Raw genomic sequence first — 20,795 nt, forward strand, 5'->3', positions numbered from 1 at the left:
TTCTTAACTAATGAGCCATCTCTTCAGACTTGATCTATAGTAATATAGTTTTAATCTTAATATTTAAATACCAATACCTAGTAAGATTCTTAAACAAAACAGTGACTACAAAGGCTTCATTTTTTTACCTAAAAAGGGGAAATTTATATAGTATGTTCTCAGATATTCAAGAATAACTATTAAAGTTTTAATATACAGATACTAGGAGATAAGATTAAACTACTTCACCTAATATAACTCAGACTAGTAAGTGGGACATATTCATGAACACGATAACCAAAAAAAAAACCACACACACACCCCCCACCACCACCACCACCACCACCAGTTTGAGAAAGGCAAGGTAAAAGTTTTGAAAAAATGAATGGGGAAAGAAATTTAAATAGGAAGTAAAGGACAAAAAGAAAACTATACAGACAAATAGACGATAAAGACATTCCAACCAGAAGCCAAGACAGGAGCAGAAGAGCAGCAAAGTTTTGGGGAGTTATAAAAAGCTCAGCACTGTTGAAGCAGAATTGCAGAGCAGAGGAGACATGAAGCAGGAGCTGAAAGGAGAGGCCAGATTGAAGAGATCCTGGTATGCTACAGTAAGGAAGCTGGATGGCATCCAGGAGGCACTGAAGATCCAAGGCAGGGTTTTCATGGGAGGATGGATGGCATAGTTAGGATATAATTTTAGAAATATCATTTTGACAGACAAGTAAAGGAAGAACATGAGTGGCACAAACTAGAGGCAGAGATTCTAGTTAAGAATCTGTATCAGAGATTAAAAGAGTGATCCCTTCCAGGAAAATAGTTAAAATTCTTATGCATGAGCCTACTTCATAGGTTCAAACATAAGAATAAAATCAGCAGAACTAGAAATGTACTGAGAGTGTGGTAAAAATGTGACGGAAAGGAAAAGAAGGGGAATGGATCCAGGTTTCTGCCCAAGCAGAGGCAGAACTGAAATACTGAATAACCAGGGAAAATAGACAGCCTAGGACAAGTAAAGGCTATAAAACATCTATGGTGGCAATAACTTATAGTGAAATTAATGTGACAACATAATTCTCAGGAGAAAAGCTTAGTCTGAATACATGAAAAAGTAGGAATATGGCTGACAGTTTTTTAACTACAAATTCAGGAACAATGTGACCACCCAGCTGTAATGTACAAAGTGTTAAATCCTGAGGCAGAAGTTTCTTAAATACTATACTATACACAAATTATACACTATGCAAAGGAAAACACAAGGATAGAGAGAAACCTTACAGCACAGAGGGAAAGACCATCTTAAAATCTTGATCAGCAGATGAAATGCAGCCTCGATGCCAATCCAGGAAACAAATTAAAACTAAAAATTAAGTTTAAGTTTAATGAGGGATTTTAGCCAAGTATATTACCTTGGCATTTGAGGAAAAAGTAAAGCAAAAAGGTCACTTGACATGTTCTCATACCCATTTCTCCTGAAAAAGTCATCAATCTAGTACAGACTTGCTGACTCTCCTTTGCAACAGGTCTTAGTTCCTCCTTTAACAAATACCCTTCCTATTCTTATAAAAACGTCCTTATCTCTGAAGTTTTCAAGAAGAGGCCTTGCTCAGTTCTCCACAGCCTATTACCATTATTATAGCCCATATATTCCCAGTCATATTTCCCCATGATTATCTACTCCTTCATTAATCCATATGCCTTGAATCCCATCCTTGGGGATGCTGAAGCAAGATCTCTGTCAGTATGAAGTTAGCCTAGTCTACACAGCAAGTTCCAAGCCAATCAGGGCTACAAAATGAAACTTTGGTAGGGGACCCAAAGCACAAAAACATACAAGTCTGCATTGAGTCTTAGTTTCCAAAGTCTAGATAAAAATCAATGCTAAACAAATGTGTATGTATGTTTTTCTTTTGTTTACCTGTCTTCTGCTTATAGGGACCTTAGCCATGAACCCAACAAAGGAAGAAAACAATATTTACTTCTCCCCCTCCCCGACATTAGAAATGAGGTGGCCACTGGAGAAATCATCAAAAGTAGTTTTAATCAAATAGGTAAGGAAAGAAGTTAGATTACAGTAGTTAAGAAGTACAGTCAGGGGCTGGAGAGATGGCTCAGAGATTAAGAGCACTGGCTGTTCTTCCAGAGGTACTGAGTTCAATTCACAGCAACCACATGGTGGCTCACAACCATCTATACTGAGATCTGATGCCCTCTTCTGGCATGCAAGTGTACATGAAGATAGAGCACTCATATACATAAAATAAATAAATCTTTAAAGGAAAAAAAAAGAAGTGGAATCAGTGAGAACAGACTTTGATAATTATTTTTCCAGATACTGGGACTAAACCCAGGATCTTTTTTTTCCCCCTTTCTTTTTGTTTTTTCAAGACAGGGTTTCTCTGTGTTACAGCTCTGGCTGTCCTGGAACTCACTTTGTAGACTCGGTTGGACTTGAACTCACAGAGATCCGCCTGGCTCTGCCTCCCAAGTGCTAGGATTAAAGGTGTGTGCCATCACCACTTGGCTCAAACCCAGGGTCTCATGAATGCTAAACATGTACTCTACCACTAAGTTATACCTCTAACCAGGACAATGTTATGAAGAAGGAAAGAAAATCAAATAGAAGAGTGGAGAAAATTTTAAATCTTTCTAGTTCATATTATAATTTTTTCAAATGAGTAAAAAGCCTATTTCTGTGAAATTGCACTGAAGTCCATATAGATGTATACATGTTCATGTGTGAATCCACACACACGTACATATTAGCACTTGTATGTGAAGGTCAGATGTCAAGTACCTTCCTCAATGACTCTCCACCCTACTTTAGAGGTAATCTCCCACTAAACCTAGATGGCACAGATTAGGCTGGACGGCCAAGCCATAAGCTCCATGAAGCAGTCTTTCTCTGCCACTGGTGACTTGAGATAAAGGCATGTTATGCTGCACCTGTTTTATATGGTCACTGGACAGTCAAACTCAAGGACTTATATGAGCATAGAAAGCAGATAACCAATTGATGCACCTCCTAAGCCAGTCCATACAGGAATATTTTTAATTAGTAGAAAAAAAAGGGGACTCAAATTGTAGCTATCAATGAGATATATAGTATTTCTTTACATGTCTGAGAAATATTAAGGGTAGTTAAAGTATTTTAATTTTTAAAATTTATTTTATTTATGTGCATGTGTGTGCATCTGCTTGCCTGAATATATGTCATGTGCATGAGGGTGCCCACAGGGGCCAGAAGAGGGCGCAGATCCCCTGAACCAGAGTTACAGATGGCTGTGAGCCACAGTCAACAAATGCTATTAACTGCAGAGCCATCTCTCCAGCCTCTTTGAGAACAATACTCTAATGTGGGCCAAGGTGAGTGAGGAACTAACTATGGGCCAAAGAAAATAGGGTGTGCAGGTTTTTTCCATTAATGCCTCAAAAGCATTGTCACTCTCTGCCTTTAATACCTCCTGCTTTGTCTGAATTAGCTCTTGATTTACTTAATCGTCAAGGGCCTGCTCAAACTCCACCTTACAGAGCAGCACACAGAAGTCCAGTATGCTGATGAAGGAAATGTTACAATCAAAGTTTAAAAACATGATCTGCTGCTTCCAATCATACTCAGAGCACGTGCCAAAGTTGAAATCTGGGCCATTTCTTTCACTCATATCCTTCCAATTAAGTATTATTTCCTTAATTATTTATATAATTTAAGGTTATAGTAAAGCTTTACAAATAAAAATATTTAAATAATGGAGTCATGATAAGATCTAAGGTAAGAATCCTGAAAATTAGGGGTTCAAATACAACTTTACCTGTGAAAGTCAAGTACCAACAAGTATTTGGTTGTGCAAGTAAAAATTACAGATGTCAACTGCTATTTATTTTGTGGAGAAGCTGTCAGTCACAAACTAGGGTCTCTCTCCACAAGTACACATTTATTTCAGCCTCTGCCAGTGGAAGTGTTAGAGCAGATGTTGGCAGACTGTGACATACAGTATGTCTTTAAAACTTGTTGGGGTGTGAAATTTCATAAGGTCAAAAAATGCTGCATTTTGATCAGCAGATAGAGATTTTTCTGTACTCTTAGAAATTATTTCAGACAAACCAATAAAATTGCTAGTAAAATGGACAAACTATTTAGGCAGGACATAGCTATTGTTTAAAAGATAATTTCTATCACTTTAATAAGCAAATGTTCAACCAAAATACCTTTAGGCTGAAAATGCGTATCTTAAAGCAATTTAAAAACTCAAAAGATACTATTCCAACTGTCAAAATGATTTAAATAATTTCTTACTTACTAGAGCAATTAATATATAATGAACATGCTTTGATGGGGAAAAGGCTGTTTTCTTTAATACATAAATATACATGTACATATATATGTGCATGTATAATTCATATAATGATAGGGAGCTTCATTTAAAAAAAAATAAAAAATTCCCCACACGAAAATTCACTGACATGAATGCAGAGGGTTTTAAAATTAATTCTCAGGGAGGATCTGAGAGACATACCCAGGAGGGTAAAGGGCACAATCAAAATATGTTGCATATAAAAAATGTTTAGATAAAAAACTTAGAAAAATAAAATAAAGTTAGTATTCTTCAATTATTTGTAATTCTATATTCTTTTAAGCTTATTTTTAAAACTGAAAATAAAAGTTTGAAGTTCCTTTATGGTAAAATGAATTTTGTAATACTGAAAATTTTCTAGGATTTTTCTTTGGTTATTTAATTATGTTCATAACTTCAATTCTCCCTATTTTTTTCAAATATATCTAACAAATAACATCCAACCGAAATAGAGTACAGGGGGTTGTCTAATTAAAATTTCTAACACTATAGACTCCACCTAGCTCTTACATACTCCAATTTTAACTTGAAAACGCTTTACTTCTAGTTTAACATTGCAAGATCTTTTCATTGGCTCGGTAAGGATAAATTATCTAAAAGCTTGATCATAACATAAAAATGAGAATAAAAGTAACAGTTATAATCACAGTCATCTTTCAGTAAACAAATTCAACAAAGACAACATTTCTAAGTAAACTATGAGCATTTTGTTAGATATTCACAAGAAATACAAATATGACTAAAAACATAAAATAATCCCAGAAAAGGTTTCTAATAGAAAACAGTTATATACTCAATCAACCAACCAACCATTTGACAGGGAATTCTGGAAGGAAATGTAGTAAGTAGCATAACACCTTACAACCAAAATCACAGGTCCTTGTGTGAAAAACATAAGGCATATAGTTGAGCAATTATACTTATCATATTCAAACTCTAAATATGAAAAATAGTAAACTATATTGCACTGCATACAGTTTAAGTCTCTATCTTAAGGAGTTGGAAAATTCTTACAGAGTTGGTAATTTCTTTGCAATTAAATGTAAACTTTTGCATTTTTTTCAGATACATTAACATACATGACACATAAAGCCATGCAAATAAATAGACCCAAGGTGAATTAACAATTGTTTACACTTACTTGCCACTGAAAAGTTGTTGAGGGGATAAGGTAAGTCCACATCTTGAGGTTTCTCTTTATAGCCTATGAATGAACCATCTGTCTTCAAAAGGAAATATCTTGGCCTCCAGTTTTTTATATATTCTCCTACATGAAGAAAGCACACATGTTAATGCAAAAAAAAAATGAAGTCACTTTTGTTTAGAAAATAAATTATGATATAACATGTCCTGAATATTGGCCTCCCAAATTTTAGTGAGGCAAATTTTCTTTTTTTTTTTTTGGTTTTTCGAGACAGGGTTTCTCTGTGTAGCTTTGAGCCTTTCCTGGAACTCACTTGGTAGTCCAGGCTGGCCTCGAACTCACAGAGATCCGCCTGGCTCTGCCTCCCGCAAATTTTCTTTTAATTTGACTTATAAAAGAAAGTAAGTCAGTCTATCATTAAGATTCAGTAAAAGCTGTTTTTAATAATTTCATACTTTATTCATTTGCACCATTACTCCTTCAGAAAATCATTCATCTGAATACACAGTTTGTTCAGGTTTTTATCTTATCAGATAGTTGTTAAAGCATCTATTCAGCCACTCAGAAAGCCCTGGTAAAAAACCCACAGTGTTTATGAATTTCAAGGAAAAACACATCATAAGCAGAGTGTGAAACACATATTCCATCTTCATGACCAATAATACTGCTTTTTGTTTTTCAAAAAAGGGCAAAGAGTTAATTCATTTTCTTTTTTAAGACAGAGTCTCACTGCTATATAGCCCAAGCTGGCCTCAAACTCTGAATCTTCTTGCCTCAGCCTCCAGGGTATGGGATTATTATAGGGTGTATTTCCTTGTTAAATCTTGACCTTAACTTCCTCTTTCTAGGAAAATAACATTTTACATATGCTATAGACAAGTCACAAAGATGAAAGAACATGAGCTAATAAAGCCCAAAACCACATCAAACTTAACATATAGAAACAAATACAACACACAGCCATTATGGAGCACGACTAACAGTAGATAAACGTACATTTTATTAGATTTACAAATTTGCTCCTATCTCTCCACCAAACTAGGCTCAACTTTGAAACAGCGGAGATAATTCTAACTTAATGATGGCACCTCAGGCACAGCAGTTCCCACTTCTTTCTCAGTACTTGGGGAGACTGAAGCAGAAGCATCACCATGAACTCCAGGCCTTCCTGAGCTACGAAGCAAAATGGGGTGGGGTGGGGGCGTTACAGAGTGAGTGAGTAAGGGAGGAAGAGGAAGAAGAAAAAGCAGAGGAGGAGGAGGGGGAGGAGGGAATCATGTGACTGTCTGATATTAAATCTCAAATGCTGAATCTCACAACTACAAAAATCTGAAAAGTTTACTTTTGCTACAAAGCAGCTTCTTCTTTTGACCAAGTTTAAACATAGCATTTGACCTCTGTCATGCCTTATAGGACCAGTGGCTAAGTCAGAATGGACTTCCCAAGAAGTCTCTTCTGCCAGCCTTACCTAAACTAGCCTGCTATTGCCTTACATCCACTCTACTGTTCTTAACTGCTTTCTCCAGGCTACTCATCACAGCTTCTACTAACAAACCACCTCCAGATTAATCTTCCCTATGTTTGATTTCATTGGTTTTTATCATTCTTCTGCTCTAAAGTATTGCTCTATACTTTAACACTAACACAACTTGATGGACATGTGGAACATTCCTTAAATCCCAGCACTCAGAAGGCAGAGGCAGAGGCAAATGGATCTCAGTGAGTTCAAAGCCAGCCTGGTCTACAGAGAGAAAGTTCCAGGACGGCCAGTGCTACACAGTGAGATCCTGTCTCAAAAAATAAAAACTCATTACATTTAATGTAACATATATACATTAAAAAACCTATTTTCTGAGCCAGTGTGGTGGCATGTACCTATAATCCTAGCACTAGAAAGGGAAAGAACCTCAAGTTGAAGCCTACACCTGTCTTTTAGTAAGAAAAGCAGCACTGTATAGCTTTTCTACCTACCTCTTAACTATAAGTAATTGGGCTTATTTTCTACTAATACATTCAATCTATGAAGGTATGTTGTTCTGGCTGAAATATAAGGGGGAAATGCAACTGAAAAAGGGAAGACTATTCAAATAGCTAAGGGCAGTGCTAGGATTACAAGTACATGCCACCATGCTGGCTCAGAGAACAGTAGTATTGAATACTACTATACTAGAATTCAACATAAGGGGTAGTTTCTAAAATATTAACGGTGATGTGAAATTTGCAACTTTACCAATGCACTCTGTTAGATGAATGCCCATTTACTCAGATTCCACTTTGAATAACTCTTGTACATTGTACACAATTTAAAAAATCATGCATTAGTCATACAGATATTAGTTTACTGATTTAAGCAGTTCAACTTTCACAGTTGAAACACTTTATATAGTTAGTTATATTTGTTACTGTTAACCGATTTCATTTTTTAAAATCTCTTTTTTTAAAGTACTGGGAAGCTTTAAAGCTCATGATAGTGAACATATTTTCAAAATTCTAATCTTTGCTCTTGGAGCTCAATTTTCATAATCCTAGCAAATACTACCAATCTTTGTTTACTTGCAGTGATATACTCTAGTACCCTCTACTTACTATCACTTGACTAATAGTCCTATTAAATAAGTGAAAGATGCATATATAAATATTTGACACATGTATATAGGTAGATGAAAGAAATTTCAACACACACACACACATACCTGATGCCCTCTACACTTAGCCACTGGGATTACAGGTCTGAACCACAGCACCTCAGGTCCTTTTGTTTGTACATCAAGTACTGTACAGACTAAGCCATCTTTCCTAGCCTCCATAATCTTACTTTTACAGATAGAACCTGCATTTGAGCTCATACTCAATACATTAAAACCAAGTTATCTTTCTTTTGTATTTACGCTCATAGATTTCAATTAATTTAGGAGACAGCTTCTTTATGATTGAAACAAAATGTCAAAAAAAAAGCAACAAGAAATTTTTCTGTGGACAGTCACTAACATGCATTCAAATTTTGGAGGAATTCTCCTGGTAAACCTTCAAAAAACACTGTAGGAACACAGGGATAACATTTCCAGCACAGCATTTTCCTGTTATTAGCTACTATTCCCTGTGCATTTACTTCTTTCTTACCCTCTTTGAATAGAGGTTATATCTACTTTGAAATCCACTGTTACCAACACACAGAGTCAGGCTTTGCCTATTGTCAGAGGTGTTCTCTGTTATATGTCCTTAGGCAATTTTGTCACTATGTAAACATTTTCTACCGTACATTCTAGATCATACAGTCTACCACATACCTAATCCCTGTGCCTGTGTGTATAACATATGTGTGTAGCCTATTACTCCTGGGATTACAATGAACAAAACAGTAAGATTACATCAAGAAGAAATGATGCAACTGAAAGCCAGGATAAATAAACACAAGTTACTCTTGGTCGAACAAAGTGTACTAGTTTACAGAATGCATTTTTTAATTAAGTAGAAGTGACTCTAAAATAGATTAAAAGCATAGTAGAGAAAAAATATAAGCTAATACTCATCAAATTGTTATCAAGAATTATACATTATATATAATTATGGTATTTATTTGCACAATCAACTGCAAAGATTTGTTTATACCAAAATCACCACAACCACATAAGTAATGACTTTTACTATAACTACGCTATTAGGCAACAGGGTTTCTCAGTTTTATTATCAGTATTATAGGACCACAATTCCAATTTCCCAAAATGTATGGTCTTCCAATTTCCCAAAAAGGATTCTGGTATTTTGGGGTTCTGCAATGAGCTAAATGATAGATTTTCAAAAGAGGTATAAATCCCAATCTCTGGAACTTGTGAATATTGCCTTACACAACAGAAGACAGTATCATCTCATGTTCCCAGAGAGGCAAAGAGAGTACAGATTTCTAGAACAGCTTCTCCTGGATTATCTGGTGGAGCCCCATACCAAGTTTAAAATGCTCTTAGAAGAACAGATTTGACAGAGGAGTAAACAAGACATATGGAGCAGAGGAGGAGGCAGGTGACCATGGGGGCAATGACAGGAGATTCAGCACAAGCTAGGAAATACCTGGAGCCTCCAGAAACTAGAAGAAATAAAGAACAAATTTTGTCCTAGAGCCTTTGAAGGAAGAATAACCCTGTTCATGTCTTGTTTTCTATGTTCTGGTCTCTGCAACTATGACAGAAAATTTTCTGTTATTGTAAGTCATCACTTTTATTATTTAATGTACCAACCCTAAGGAATTAAAGACCACTCTTATGTACTATAATCAAAGATTTGGCTATACAACAACCACAAAAAATAAATCTAATGATCTATTATGATTTTAGCATAAGAGAGAAGGATCCAGACTCAATTTCTTGTAAATGCAAAGGAAAAGCTCCAAACCATTCTTATAAGCGAGAGAATTCTATTTGTGTATTTGTAGGTTTGAAAGAAAATTGTTTGTTTGTTTTTTTGGTTTTTTTTTGAGAGTTCTGAGTTCTAATTTATGATGCTTCTAGAGTTGGGTCTCTGCCAACTTTCTTATTATTTAATAATTTATTTCTTGTATTATAACAAATAATCCAGTTTTGAGTAGACTGTCACTATGTAAAAAACAATATAAATGCTATTTTGTTTTAGCTCTCGGGTTGTTTCAATGCATATTACAGATTTTCCACCTAAAATCTGACATCCTATTCAAATGAACCATACTGGGGGAAGGGAGATATACATTCAATTCAGGATCTCCCAAAGTTAAAGTTGCTCCATCTAGCGTCAAATTTCATCATTTGATATCTTCATTTTAAATTCACACATATAAACCTTATTTCATTATTCATTAGTACTTTGTTGAGAATCATCACTGTCATTTTTAAAAGCTGAAGGCATCAGAAAGTACCAAAGTAGGAATTAGGAGCATATGTGCCTGGACCTAAATCAGATTCAATGTTCCAATAGCTTCTGATCTGCATTTCCTGGAGATGTCTATATTTGTTCAGATATCTAACTGGAAAAGATGCTTATACATAATCAAGGCTTCTCCTCTTAAAAATGAAACAGGATGGTAAATATCTGATTCTGTCTTAAGGTTAGGTTGTATTGAAGAACCTGATAATAGCTCTAGGCTATGAGAAGCAGAAAGTTAGACACAAGATGAAAGATGTGCCAGTGGAGAACACTGCATAAATACTCATGTACTAGAAACCTATCTTCAACAGTGTATGCTAACATGGACTAGCCTAATAATATAGAATAATAACTAGATAAAATAATTCTGACCTTATTAAAACAAATACAGATGCAATCCAGCTCAAATATTTGATATTATAGCACTATTTTCACAAATCTCATAAAACAATCATTTAGAATTCAATTATACAAAATCATCATACTAAGAATATGCTACTTATAACATAGGATGGGACATGAGTTTTCCCTATTTCCTCCATAGAAATTAAAGACCCTAATTACTAACAATGAATAAACTTAAATTATTAAGATATACATGTGATATTGCTGTTTAAGTTTCCAGTGGACATTCCTACTTGATGTATCAAAAATTAAAAAGCTAATCAAAATTCTCAAGCTAGGCTTCAGGGATTTTTTTTTGGACTTTTTAAAATATATACCCTATTTCATGATTCTCTCAGTGGCTAGGCATAGTAGTACACACTTGTAATTTATAATCTGGAGGCTGAGGCAGGATTGTGTGTTTGAGGCCATCCTGAGTTACACAGTGCAACTGTTTCCAAAGAGGAAAAAAAATCTCTAAGTAAAACACTATAATGTAATGGTTTGGAGCAAGACTCTGGGGGCACACAACTTAGATGTGAATTGTGATTACATCACTAAACTAAGAATTTACCCTGTCCACATCTCAATTGGAAAAGGAGAATCATCACTGTGCCTACTCAAATTATGTAAGGACATAATATAGAAACTCTTGAAATATTTCTTGGCATACATTAAGTACTACATTTTGTTAATAAATGGAGCCACCACTAACTAATATAATTTATAATCAGCACTGTACTTATACAGAAATATTCATATAATCACAAAACATTAATAAATGTATATCATCAACCAAAAAAGGTCTTTTGAACTGGTGACAGGTATATAAGACTTTTTTTAATTTTAATTTTTATTATTTTAATCCATAAGGGGGGAAGGTACATGCATGGTGAGTGGAGGTACCCATAGAGTCCAGAAGAGGGTGATAGATCCCCTAGAGCCGGAAACAGGTAGTTGGGAGCAGCCTGACAGAGGTGCTGAGAATCAAACTCCAATCCTCTCAAGAGCAATGCATGCTTTTCAACACAGAATAGTTATCTCTAGCCCTGAAACACTGTTATTAACAAAAAAGGAAAAAGAAAAAATTATGCAATATGGAATGTCTAACTAACAGCATTAGTTCAAATCATAACCCTTCTTTAAGACAAAGATAAAACAGCAGAAAGGTAAACAGAAGTCTCACAGCTTTCACAACTTATTTCCTTTATTAATGGGATTTCCCTGACCTTCCCAGGCTTGTCCTGAACAGAGCTCAAGCAATCCTCTAGCTTTAGCCTCCCAAGTCCTAGTCACACGCCACCTGGTCTTTATGAACTGATAAACATTAAATTTAAGACTTTCTAGGAGCTGGGAAGATGGTTCAGCAGGCAAAAGCACTTGCTGTGCAAACCTGACCACCAGAGTTCCGGTCCCCAGAACCTACAGAAATGTCAGGCTGTGATCCCAGCATGGCTGAACTAGCAGAACCAGCAGGCTCTAGGTTTGAGTATATAAGGCAGAGAGTGGTAGGAAAAGGCAGTTGACTTCCACACTCACATGCACACAAATGTGTGTTCACCTCCATTCATGGGTACTCACTCTCATACTTGTTCATGCATTCATGCATACATGTGTGGGCATGTGCACATGCAAACACACACACACACACACACACACACACACACACACACATTCAATTCTAATAAATGCTTTTATATATTAAAAAAAAAGGGGGTCTGGTGTGGGATGACTCATCCCTAACAGGCCTGAGGAACAGTCGGCCCAACCAGTAATAAGATACTTTCTGAGAGCCAACCTGGGTCTGCCTAAGGGGCTTAGCAACAGCAGCTAAGACATGATTTAGAGATGACCTGGACCAATGAGAGGCAGCCATGTCATACCAGCAGATGCATATTCATCAGACCTTTCCCCAGGGTGGGGTGGAGGGTATGTAACACTTGCCTCTTCCTGAATAAACTGAGCTTGTTGTTTCAACATTTTCCCAGAGTCTGTGTCATTGACTCTGTGCCTACTTGGAACCCTCCCCCAAAGGGAACAACAGCACAGGACCCTGCCACATCCTGGCACCTTTCAGCAAAGACAAAACTTACATCTTCCCATAAACTCTCTCCCGCAGTACTCTTACAGTCTTCATGGGCTTCATTTTTTAACTGCAGACAAAAAGATGCTTAATGCTACCATTAGAGTAAGTATCTGTTTAACCTCATGGTTCACATCATAGTAAATATTTAGTTATTTTTTTACAGATGCAAACTAAACTTAAACACCTGAGCTTCCTAAAAGAATAAAGCAGATTTTTTTCTACAGTATATTTTGTAAGTAAATGTTATCCCCCTAAACAAAAAATATTGTACAATGCAGCATTATATGATATAGCTTAACTATCTAAAAGCCAAATATTATATAGAAAAGTACATTATGTTAAATATAGCATAACATCTGCAATCTTTAAAACTGCCTGTTTCATTTCTATACAAAGGTGTCAAATAAGCTATAAATGGAAGTCTGTTCATGTCTCTCAGGGAGAAGAAACAGGTTTTTCATTGAACTTACCGTATTTTGTAGATGTCTTAAAAATAATCCTGATAATTTTATTTTGTATTCTTCATAATGTAGTGAAGTATCACAGTACTTTGTAATTGCAAAGGACTATATAAAAATAAAACTTTTAAAAGTAAAATTTTGTCCTTATAAAATATATTATTTAAATTTAAGGAATATGGTTTATAATTCAGAGAATAGTAAATCATTCCATTAAGAATGATGCTCAGTAGGTTATTCTCATGTTTATTCAACTTGTTAAATATGAGACAAAGATGATCAAAAAGAAATTAAAGAGGTTTTAGTTATTATTTCAACATATAGCCTAAGACATTAATCACCTTATACCTGCACAGTGATATATAAGAATGTGTACAAACAGTCATACACATATATAATTTAGTTTTTCCAATTTTTAAAAATTTTAATGTTTAGATTGTCACTTCCTTTTCACTAAGTCATTCAAATATGTTATTTCTTTGCCCTTCAGTAAATGAAAAGTGATAAATTCTTGTGATCTCTACTAATGTCACTAAATAACTGGAATCAACTGGCTTGAATATGTGTTAGTTTCAATAAGCTAAAAAAGGAAAACTGGATTTGTCTACAAAACACAACAAAGGCAATATGGGCTCCAGGTCACTCATTCTAAGTGGTCAATGAGCACCACAGATCACAGACTATGCTTGAAAACATGTTTTTAGAATTTAAGAAAAGGTGTATAATTAGGTTAAAGACCTGACTACTCCTCCTGAGGATCCAGTTTCAGTCCCCAGCACTCACATGGCAGCTCACAACTACCTGTAACTCCAGTTTCAGGGAACTCAGCGCCCTCTTCTGGCCTCTGCACTTATGGTGTATAGATGTACATGCAGACAAAACGCCCATTCACAGGAAACAAAAATAAAAGCCTTAAAACATTATTTAGTGCTGAAATACATGCAAGTATTAAGAATGTAGAAATGAATGATGCAGGTATAGTCCAACCCTCAAAAAACTTTAAGTCTAGTAAGAAGTTTTTAAGAATGGAATGTACAAAGAGAAGATGGGAGAGATTTTAGTGAGAAATAAAGCTGGGCTCTGAAACACATCTGCAATCCCAAACATTCAGGGGTCTGAGGAAAGAGGATCCCTTGTACCCAGAAGTTTGAGGTCAGCTTGGACAAAATAGTTTAGGACAAAGATGCACTCAAAATAATAAAAGTTTTCTATATAAAAATATATTTACTCATTCTTGATGAAGAACAGTTGTATCATTTTCCTTCATTGATTCCTTCAATGAAGGAATTATTTCCTTCTTTAACTAACCAGTGTTGAACTATGAGATCTATGCAATGACTTTAACCACAGTAAATAACAACATCATCTCTGATTCTCTGCCATTTCCAAATATCTATACATGTGCCTAGAGAAAGAGTACTTGAAACTATTTTTGTTGTCTGGGGGTGATTTTAGTCAACATTTCAGCACTCTATTGCTGCTATGCTAACTCTAAGATGAAGAGGCACTACCTGCTCTCATCTTGCAGAAGTTTGTCTGCTCCTGGACTCGACAATATCACCACTACAACTGGCAACATAGAAGTTGTTTACAAGTTTGGTGACTCTGCTGCTTTGTACTTCCAAAATGCCTTAGAAGCTTTCCAGATGTACCCACATTTCTCTGCTTTTCCATATGTTCCTTCATGATTATTTTGAGAAATATATTATAGTCAAGAAATTCTGCTTCCACTGAATAATGCATGAACTTGTCGTTTTTATATTAAGTATAGTTTTCATGTCTACTTCCTAAGGAAGGCTAGGGTCCATGTTTTGCTTTGAAGCTAAAGCCCTTAAAAAAAAATCTAGGAACTGAATAATGTAAGACAGTGGTTCTCAGCCTGCGGGTTGTAACCCCTTTGAGGGTTGAATGACCCTTTCACAGGGTCACCTAAGACCAGTGGAAAAATAGATATTTGCATAATGATTTTATAACAGTAGCAGAATTACAGTTATGAAGCAGCAATAAAAATAATTTTATGGTTGGGGGGGTCACCACAACATGAGGAACTGTATTAATGGGCTACAGCATTAGGAAGGTAGAGAACTACTGCTGTAAGATGTTAGAACTTTAACTTCTCTAAGACGTCAGTGTGGTTGATCTGTCAGTTTTTTTTTTTTTTTCCCAAAACCCGAACAATTACCACTTCACCTTTAACCGTTCTGGTATTTGTTTAATGATACTCAGGAACCTGGTTAATGAAACCAAGGTTCCTATTGTTCTTAGGCAACATCACCCTTTACACCAAGAAATAATACTTTTTAATTACTCTTTTAAACACAACAACATCCTAACCGTATTATAGTATCAAATTTTACTGAGAAATCCAGGGGGAGTAGAGAACACATATTCTCGCCAACAGAAAACAGCATCCTGGCAATTTAATGAAGAATAAACCATGACATTAGTTTACATAGAAGGAGATATGTTGTGGAGAATTACTCAATCTGTACTCAGCTTCCTGCTGTGTTAAATGTGAGCTAAATTATTATTTTGCTTTCACTTACACCCTTGTAGATTGTGAAAGCAGAGCTTTCTTTTTCTACATTATTGCAAAACCTCTTTTCTACACTATTTTAATAATGTGGAAATGTTAAAAGTACTACAAAGGTAGAGGGAGACAGATCTCTGGAGGCCAGTCTGATCTACATAGTGAACTCCATGACAGTCAGCACTATGTAGAGAGACCATGCCTCAAAACAAAACAGTAAGAAAAAAAATCTGCAAAGGAATGGACTAATTTAAACATGTAATTTTATTAGAAAAATTAACATCTATACTGTAAATATTTTCCACTTTTATCACATCACCTCTCTAAATATTTATGTCTAAGTAATATATATATATATAATTTAAGTATAGTAAATAGTCTTCATAAAATCAAATATGGAAACAATGTAACCATAGCATAAACCTACTTACCATGTCTGTTCAATGCCTAGAACAGATCAGGGTAAGAAATAGCTACTAATTGAATAAATAAACAACTTACCACTATTCTAAAGGACTACACTCATGGCAGAAAAACTCAGGACATCTCAGTCTAATACAAACTGGAATAAATCTCAGTCTCCCTTTTGGTGTCCACTGTGCAAGTACTATGAAACTGTAGTGCTCGCTGATCAGGAGGCCTGTGCTATGTAGGGGAAAAACATCAGATAGTTCAACCTGTCACCCATTTTGCCCCCACTTTAAAAAAATGAGTGGAAAGAGTACTGCTTTATCTCAGACCTTTGCCTAGGAATCTCTCCAATGATCAACTTCTAGTGGTATGGAATCCTAAAAATGTAAAAACTTCAAATCCATGGCAGCTATCATTGTAAGGGTAAAGTCATGCCCTTTAAAACTTTCCTCTTTCTTCTTTTCTTAAACAATAATCTCGACTTTCATCACCATCAGGTTACAGGGTGAAGGGAAGAAAGGCTAAGACAGAAGCAAAGAAAACTTGAAAGTCGCCGGGTGGTGGTGGTGCACACCTTTAATCCCAGCACTTGGGAGGCAGAGGCAGGCGGATCTCTGTGAGTTCGAGACCAACCTGGGCTACAGAGTGAGTTCCAGGACAGGCTCCAAAGCTACACAGAGAAACCCTGTCTTGGGAAAAAAAACAAAAAAACTTGAAAGTCCTCAGCTAAGCCCTGTGTTCAGGTTTCGTCCCAAGGGATGTCTTCAGGCAAGCACTGTAGCATTGTTACTGCAGAGATAGCCATAAGAAACTGAGACACAAGGAAAATCCGGTAGAGGACAGAGATGATACTTGAATAGACAGCTACATAAACAACATTCTTTTCACACAGTGGTTGCAGACCCAACTGTTCAGATTCAAATGACAGTTCTGTCACTTACTATACTAAGTATGTGAGTGACAAACTGGGCACATCAATCTCTCTATGCCTCAGTTTCCTCTTCTGGAAAATGGGGACAAGAATAACAGAAAAACAGATTAATATTTACAACATAAACAAATCTACTCACAGTAAGAATTATATAATTGTTTGCTAATAAACTAAAACATTCTATGGTATAAAAAAGAAAACCAATAAAAAAGAAAAAGACTCAGGGGGTAGGGAAGGATCTGAAGATACAGTGTGGTCATGCATTAAAATCTTTTTTTTTTTTTTTTTTTTTTTTTTTGGCTTTTCGAGACAGGGTTTCTCTGTGTAGTTTTGCGCCTTTCCTGGAACTCACTCTGTAACCAGGCTGGCCTCAAACGCAGCGAGATCCACCTGCCTCTGCCTCCCGAGTGCTGGGATTAAAGGCGTGCACTAGGCAAGTAAAAGAAATTTAGGGGCTGGAGAGACACTCAATAAAGTGTTTGAACTCAAGGCTTCATGCTTCTGTGGCAATCTCCAGAACCTGCCTAAGAACCCTGAGCATGATGGCGCAGGTTGTATTCCCAGCCCAGGGAAACAGAGACAGAGATCTCTGGAGCTCACACACCAGCCATCTTCACTGAGTATGGAAGCTTCCAAGGAGTGACTTGTACCTCAAAACAAAACAAAACAAAGGTGATGGAGAGTGGTGAAGACACCTGACGTTGACCTCTGACCTCAGCACACTCGTGCAACACCATACATGTTCAAACGTCATTATTTACTGAACTTGTTCCTGTTTTTATCCACCATTCTTATTAACAATAATCTCAATTTTTAAAAAAACCTGCCAATACTCTCATAGAAATCCTCTTTTCTAATTCAGTATCAAGTAATCCTTGAAAGGCAATAAAGTGGATAGACCACTTAAGCACTTCATTTCTTTCTAATCTCATTAAAAATGCTACATGCCAAAAGAACAAAGCAAAGGTTGGGTCTCATTCTTAACGTTCTTCCTTTTCTGTGCTCCCTCTTTTATTGTACAACTTAATCTCATTCTGAATTCGGAAACATATTAAACTACACATTAGACTAGGCTATTAAAATTACTTTGGAAAAAGTACATTTTTAACTGCTAATATCTTATATATAACCATTACATATTAGTAAAGTGCACATTCTTGATTAAAATTTTAAACATTTTTACATTTTTTAAATCGAAAGGAAAATCTGCTTCCATTTCAAAGAATCCTGTTTTATATATATAGATTCAAATGTAGGGATGCAAATCATTTTAAATACAAATAATTTAAAATACTTTAATATCTATCGTTAAATGCATGAAAAAGCAAAACACACACAAGTAAAATCCCCTGGTATTTCCCAAGTAGGTGATTTTCTTATCCTCTTTGAATATGGAGCTAATGTAACATTTGTGGTCAGTCAGCTGTTATTTTTTCAAGAAAGAACTGTGCTTAAATGTTTTCATCAAATTGAAGAGCTCAGATACATTTATCATGTTTAAAAAGAGCAAATAAGAAAAGCAACAAGAAATCAAACACTATTCAATTATTCAAATAAACTCATTCTCCTCTCCAAATCAAGCTTGCACATCGGATAAATATCAGAGAAGCCACTTCTCAATGTTAATAATGAATTTACTTACCTTGGCCCTCTGAGGGCAGTATTACCTAACACATAGCCAGAAATTACAGAAAACAACCTTTATATATCATTCTAATAAAAATCAGATTTAAAAACTGGAAATGAACATAAATTTGCTCATTATACATTAAAAATGTTTCTATCATTATCATCATTTGTATTTGGACATCATAATGGTTATATTGAAATGCTTGTAGTAACTTTAAAAACAAAAACAAAACAAGGTATCAGGAAGAAAAATGTCTGGAAGTCTCACATAAAAGTCACCCAAAAGAAATTTTTTAAAGTAATATAGATAGCCTATTGTGCTGTTCTCTGTAGAACAGTAGTTTTATGGTCTTTAAATTACAAGGCAACGTGCATTCTTAGGAATAAAATAATTCACAGATTAACAACTAAGATTAATCCCAAAGTTTCTTCTAAAAAAATAGCGAACAGCCAATAAGTTTGTTATAAATCAGTCATTAATAAAAGATAATGCAAAACGAAGTTAACTGTAGAGGCAAAGCACAGAGTTTTCACAACTAATTCTAAAAGGGTAAACACTAGCTCGATGAGCCTTGGACATTTTATTTCTTTTCCTTAAAAAGGACATTATGAGGGAAAATGTTTTCTACAATTAATTTATTGACCATTTTCATGAAACAGAATATAACCCTGTAAAATCCAATGGTGGGATAGATCTTTTATTTAGCATAATAAAAATGCTAATGTTACCGTCACAGCTTTATGTGTAAGTTAATTGTTGATTATCCACGCCTAAATTTCACATCAATGACATGAACACACACACACACACACACACACACACACACACACACACACACACACAATGTAAAAAGGAGAGAAAAACCCTAGCTTTTAAAAAATGTCATATTGAAGAGAGATAAAATATTACAAAAAGGTGACAGAAAATTTACTTTTATACAGCCAATCAGTTGTCATATGCATGAATTGAGTTTTTAGGTAGATTTTATATATACCTTTAAGACAAGTCCTTTTCTCCCTATACTAAAGGTATAATTCCCACTTACCAACTATGTTATTCTCTAACTCTGAATAAACTAGGCCTTTAACAGTTTTAAGAGTAAAATTAAACAATTTTATTCCTTTGAAACTACACGATCCCATGAATGTTTTGGGGGGGAAGAAAAAATTAAAATTAAATTCCAAATCCTCTTTAACTAAACCAGAAAGTAGAGTGAGCTAACTACCTTGTGTCTTAACACATCACAAACACAGAGAAGAAAACAATGGTCATTTTATGTTTTTACACACACACACACACACACACACACACACACACACACACACACACACACACACACACAAATATCTCTTCAGAAAGATGCCAGGAAGTGACAGCTGCTGTTCCATGTGTTTTCACTTAAAAGTATAAAATTATGAACTTTGATGCCGTGTTCCAGTCTCAAACGAATAAGTGACTTGCTTAGTCCAAAAAAAAGGAAGAACGAAGGAAATGCCCTTGAACTACTTAGATTTATGCCTTTCCACTTTTTTGTTTAATCATCTTCTGTTTTAAAAAGTGTGCTACCAAGTTTACCAACATCTTCAATCAGATTTTCTTGAGACTAAAAACACATTAAAAACTTTAAGCCAAAACATTTTGCAAGATGCCTTAAAGAGTATGTCAGACAGTGAAATATTCTTCTGTTTTCAACATACTGGCCAATATTTTTTAAAATTACTATTCATGTAGTATTTTCTTGAGACATAATTCAAATACATCCATATACCATAAAAGCTAGAATATCCTAAATCTTTTTTTAGTTGTCCTGGAAATACATGCAGTACAATTTTATTCATTTATAAAATGTCTTTATAGTCATTTTTAGGTGGCTTCTTCATCTGTTATACAATAGTTCATAGACATGGATAGTCCCATTTTTTTTTTTTGTAAGTTACTTCTGGTAAGCAGCTTTTTTTATTTTTTACAGTATCATGTCAGTAAAGCATCATCTTCATCAC

At 35.2% G+C, this 20,795-nt stretch overlaps 1 protein-coding gene across 3 annotated transcripts in view; it reads right to left on the reverse strand.

The window, feature by feature from the left end:
• Akt3 (AKT serine/threonine kinase 3) overlaps window positions 1-20,795 on the reverse strand; it is a 256,790-nt gene that overhangs the window by 123,647 nt on the left and 112,348 nt on the right. For all 3 annotated transcript variants that reach the window (XM_052737751.1, XM_052737752.1, XM_052737753.1), the window contains one exon: window positions 5,473-5,598. In XM_052737751.1, the coding sequence (XP_052593711.1) occupies window positions 5,473-5,598 (126 nt within the window). The remainder of the gene's footprint in view (window positions 1-5,472; window positions 5,599-20,795) is intronic.

Source organism: Peromyscus californicus, unplaced genomic scaffold, assembly GCF_007827085.1.
Source record: "Peromyscus californicus insignis strain IS unplaced genomic scaffold, ASM782708v3 Scaffold_14__1_contigs__length_90479793_seg_2, whole genome shotgun sequence".
NCBI lineage: Eukaryota > Metazoa > Chordata > Mammalia > Rodentia > Cricetidae > Peromyscus > Peromyscus californicus.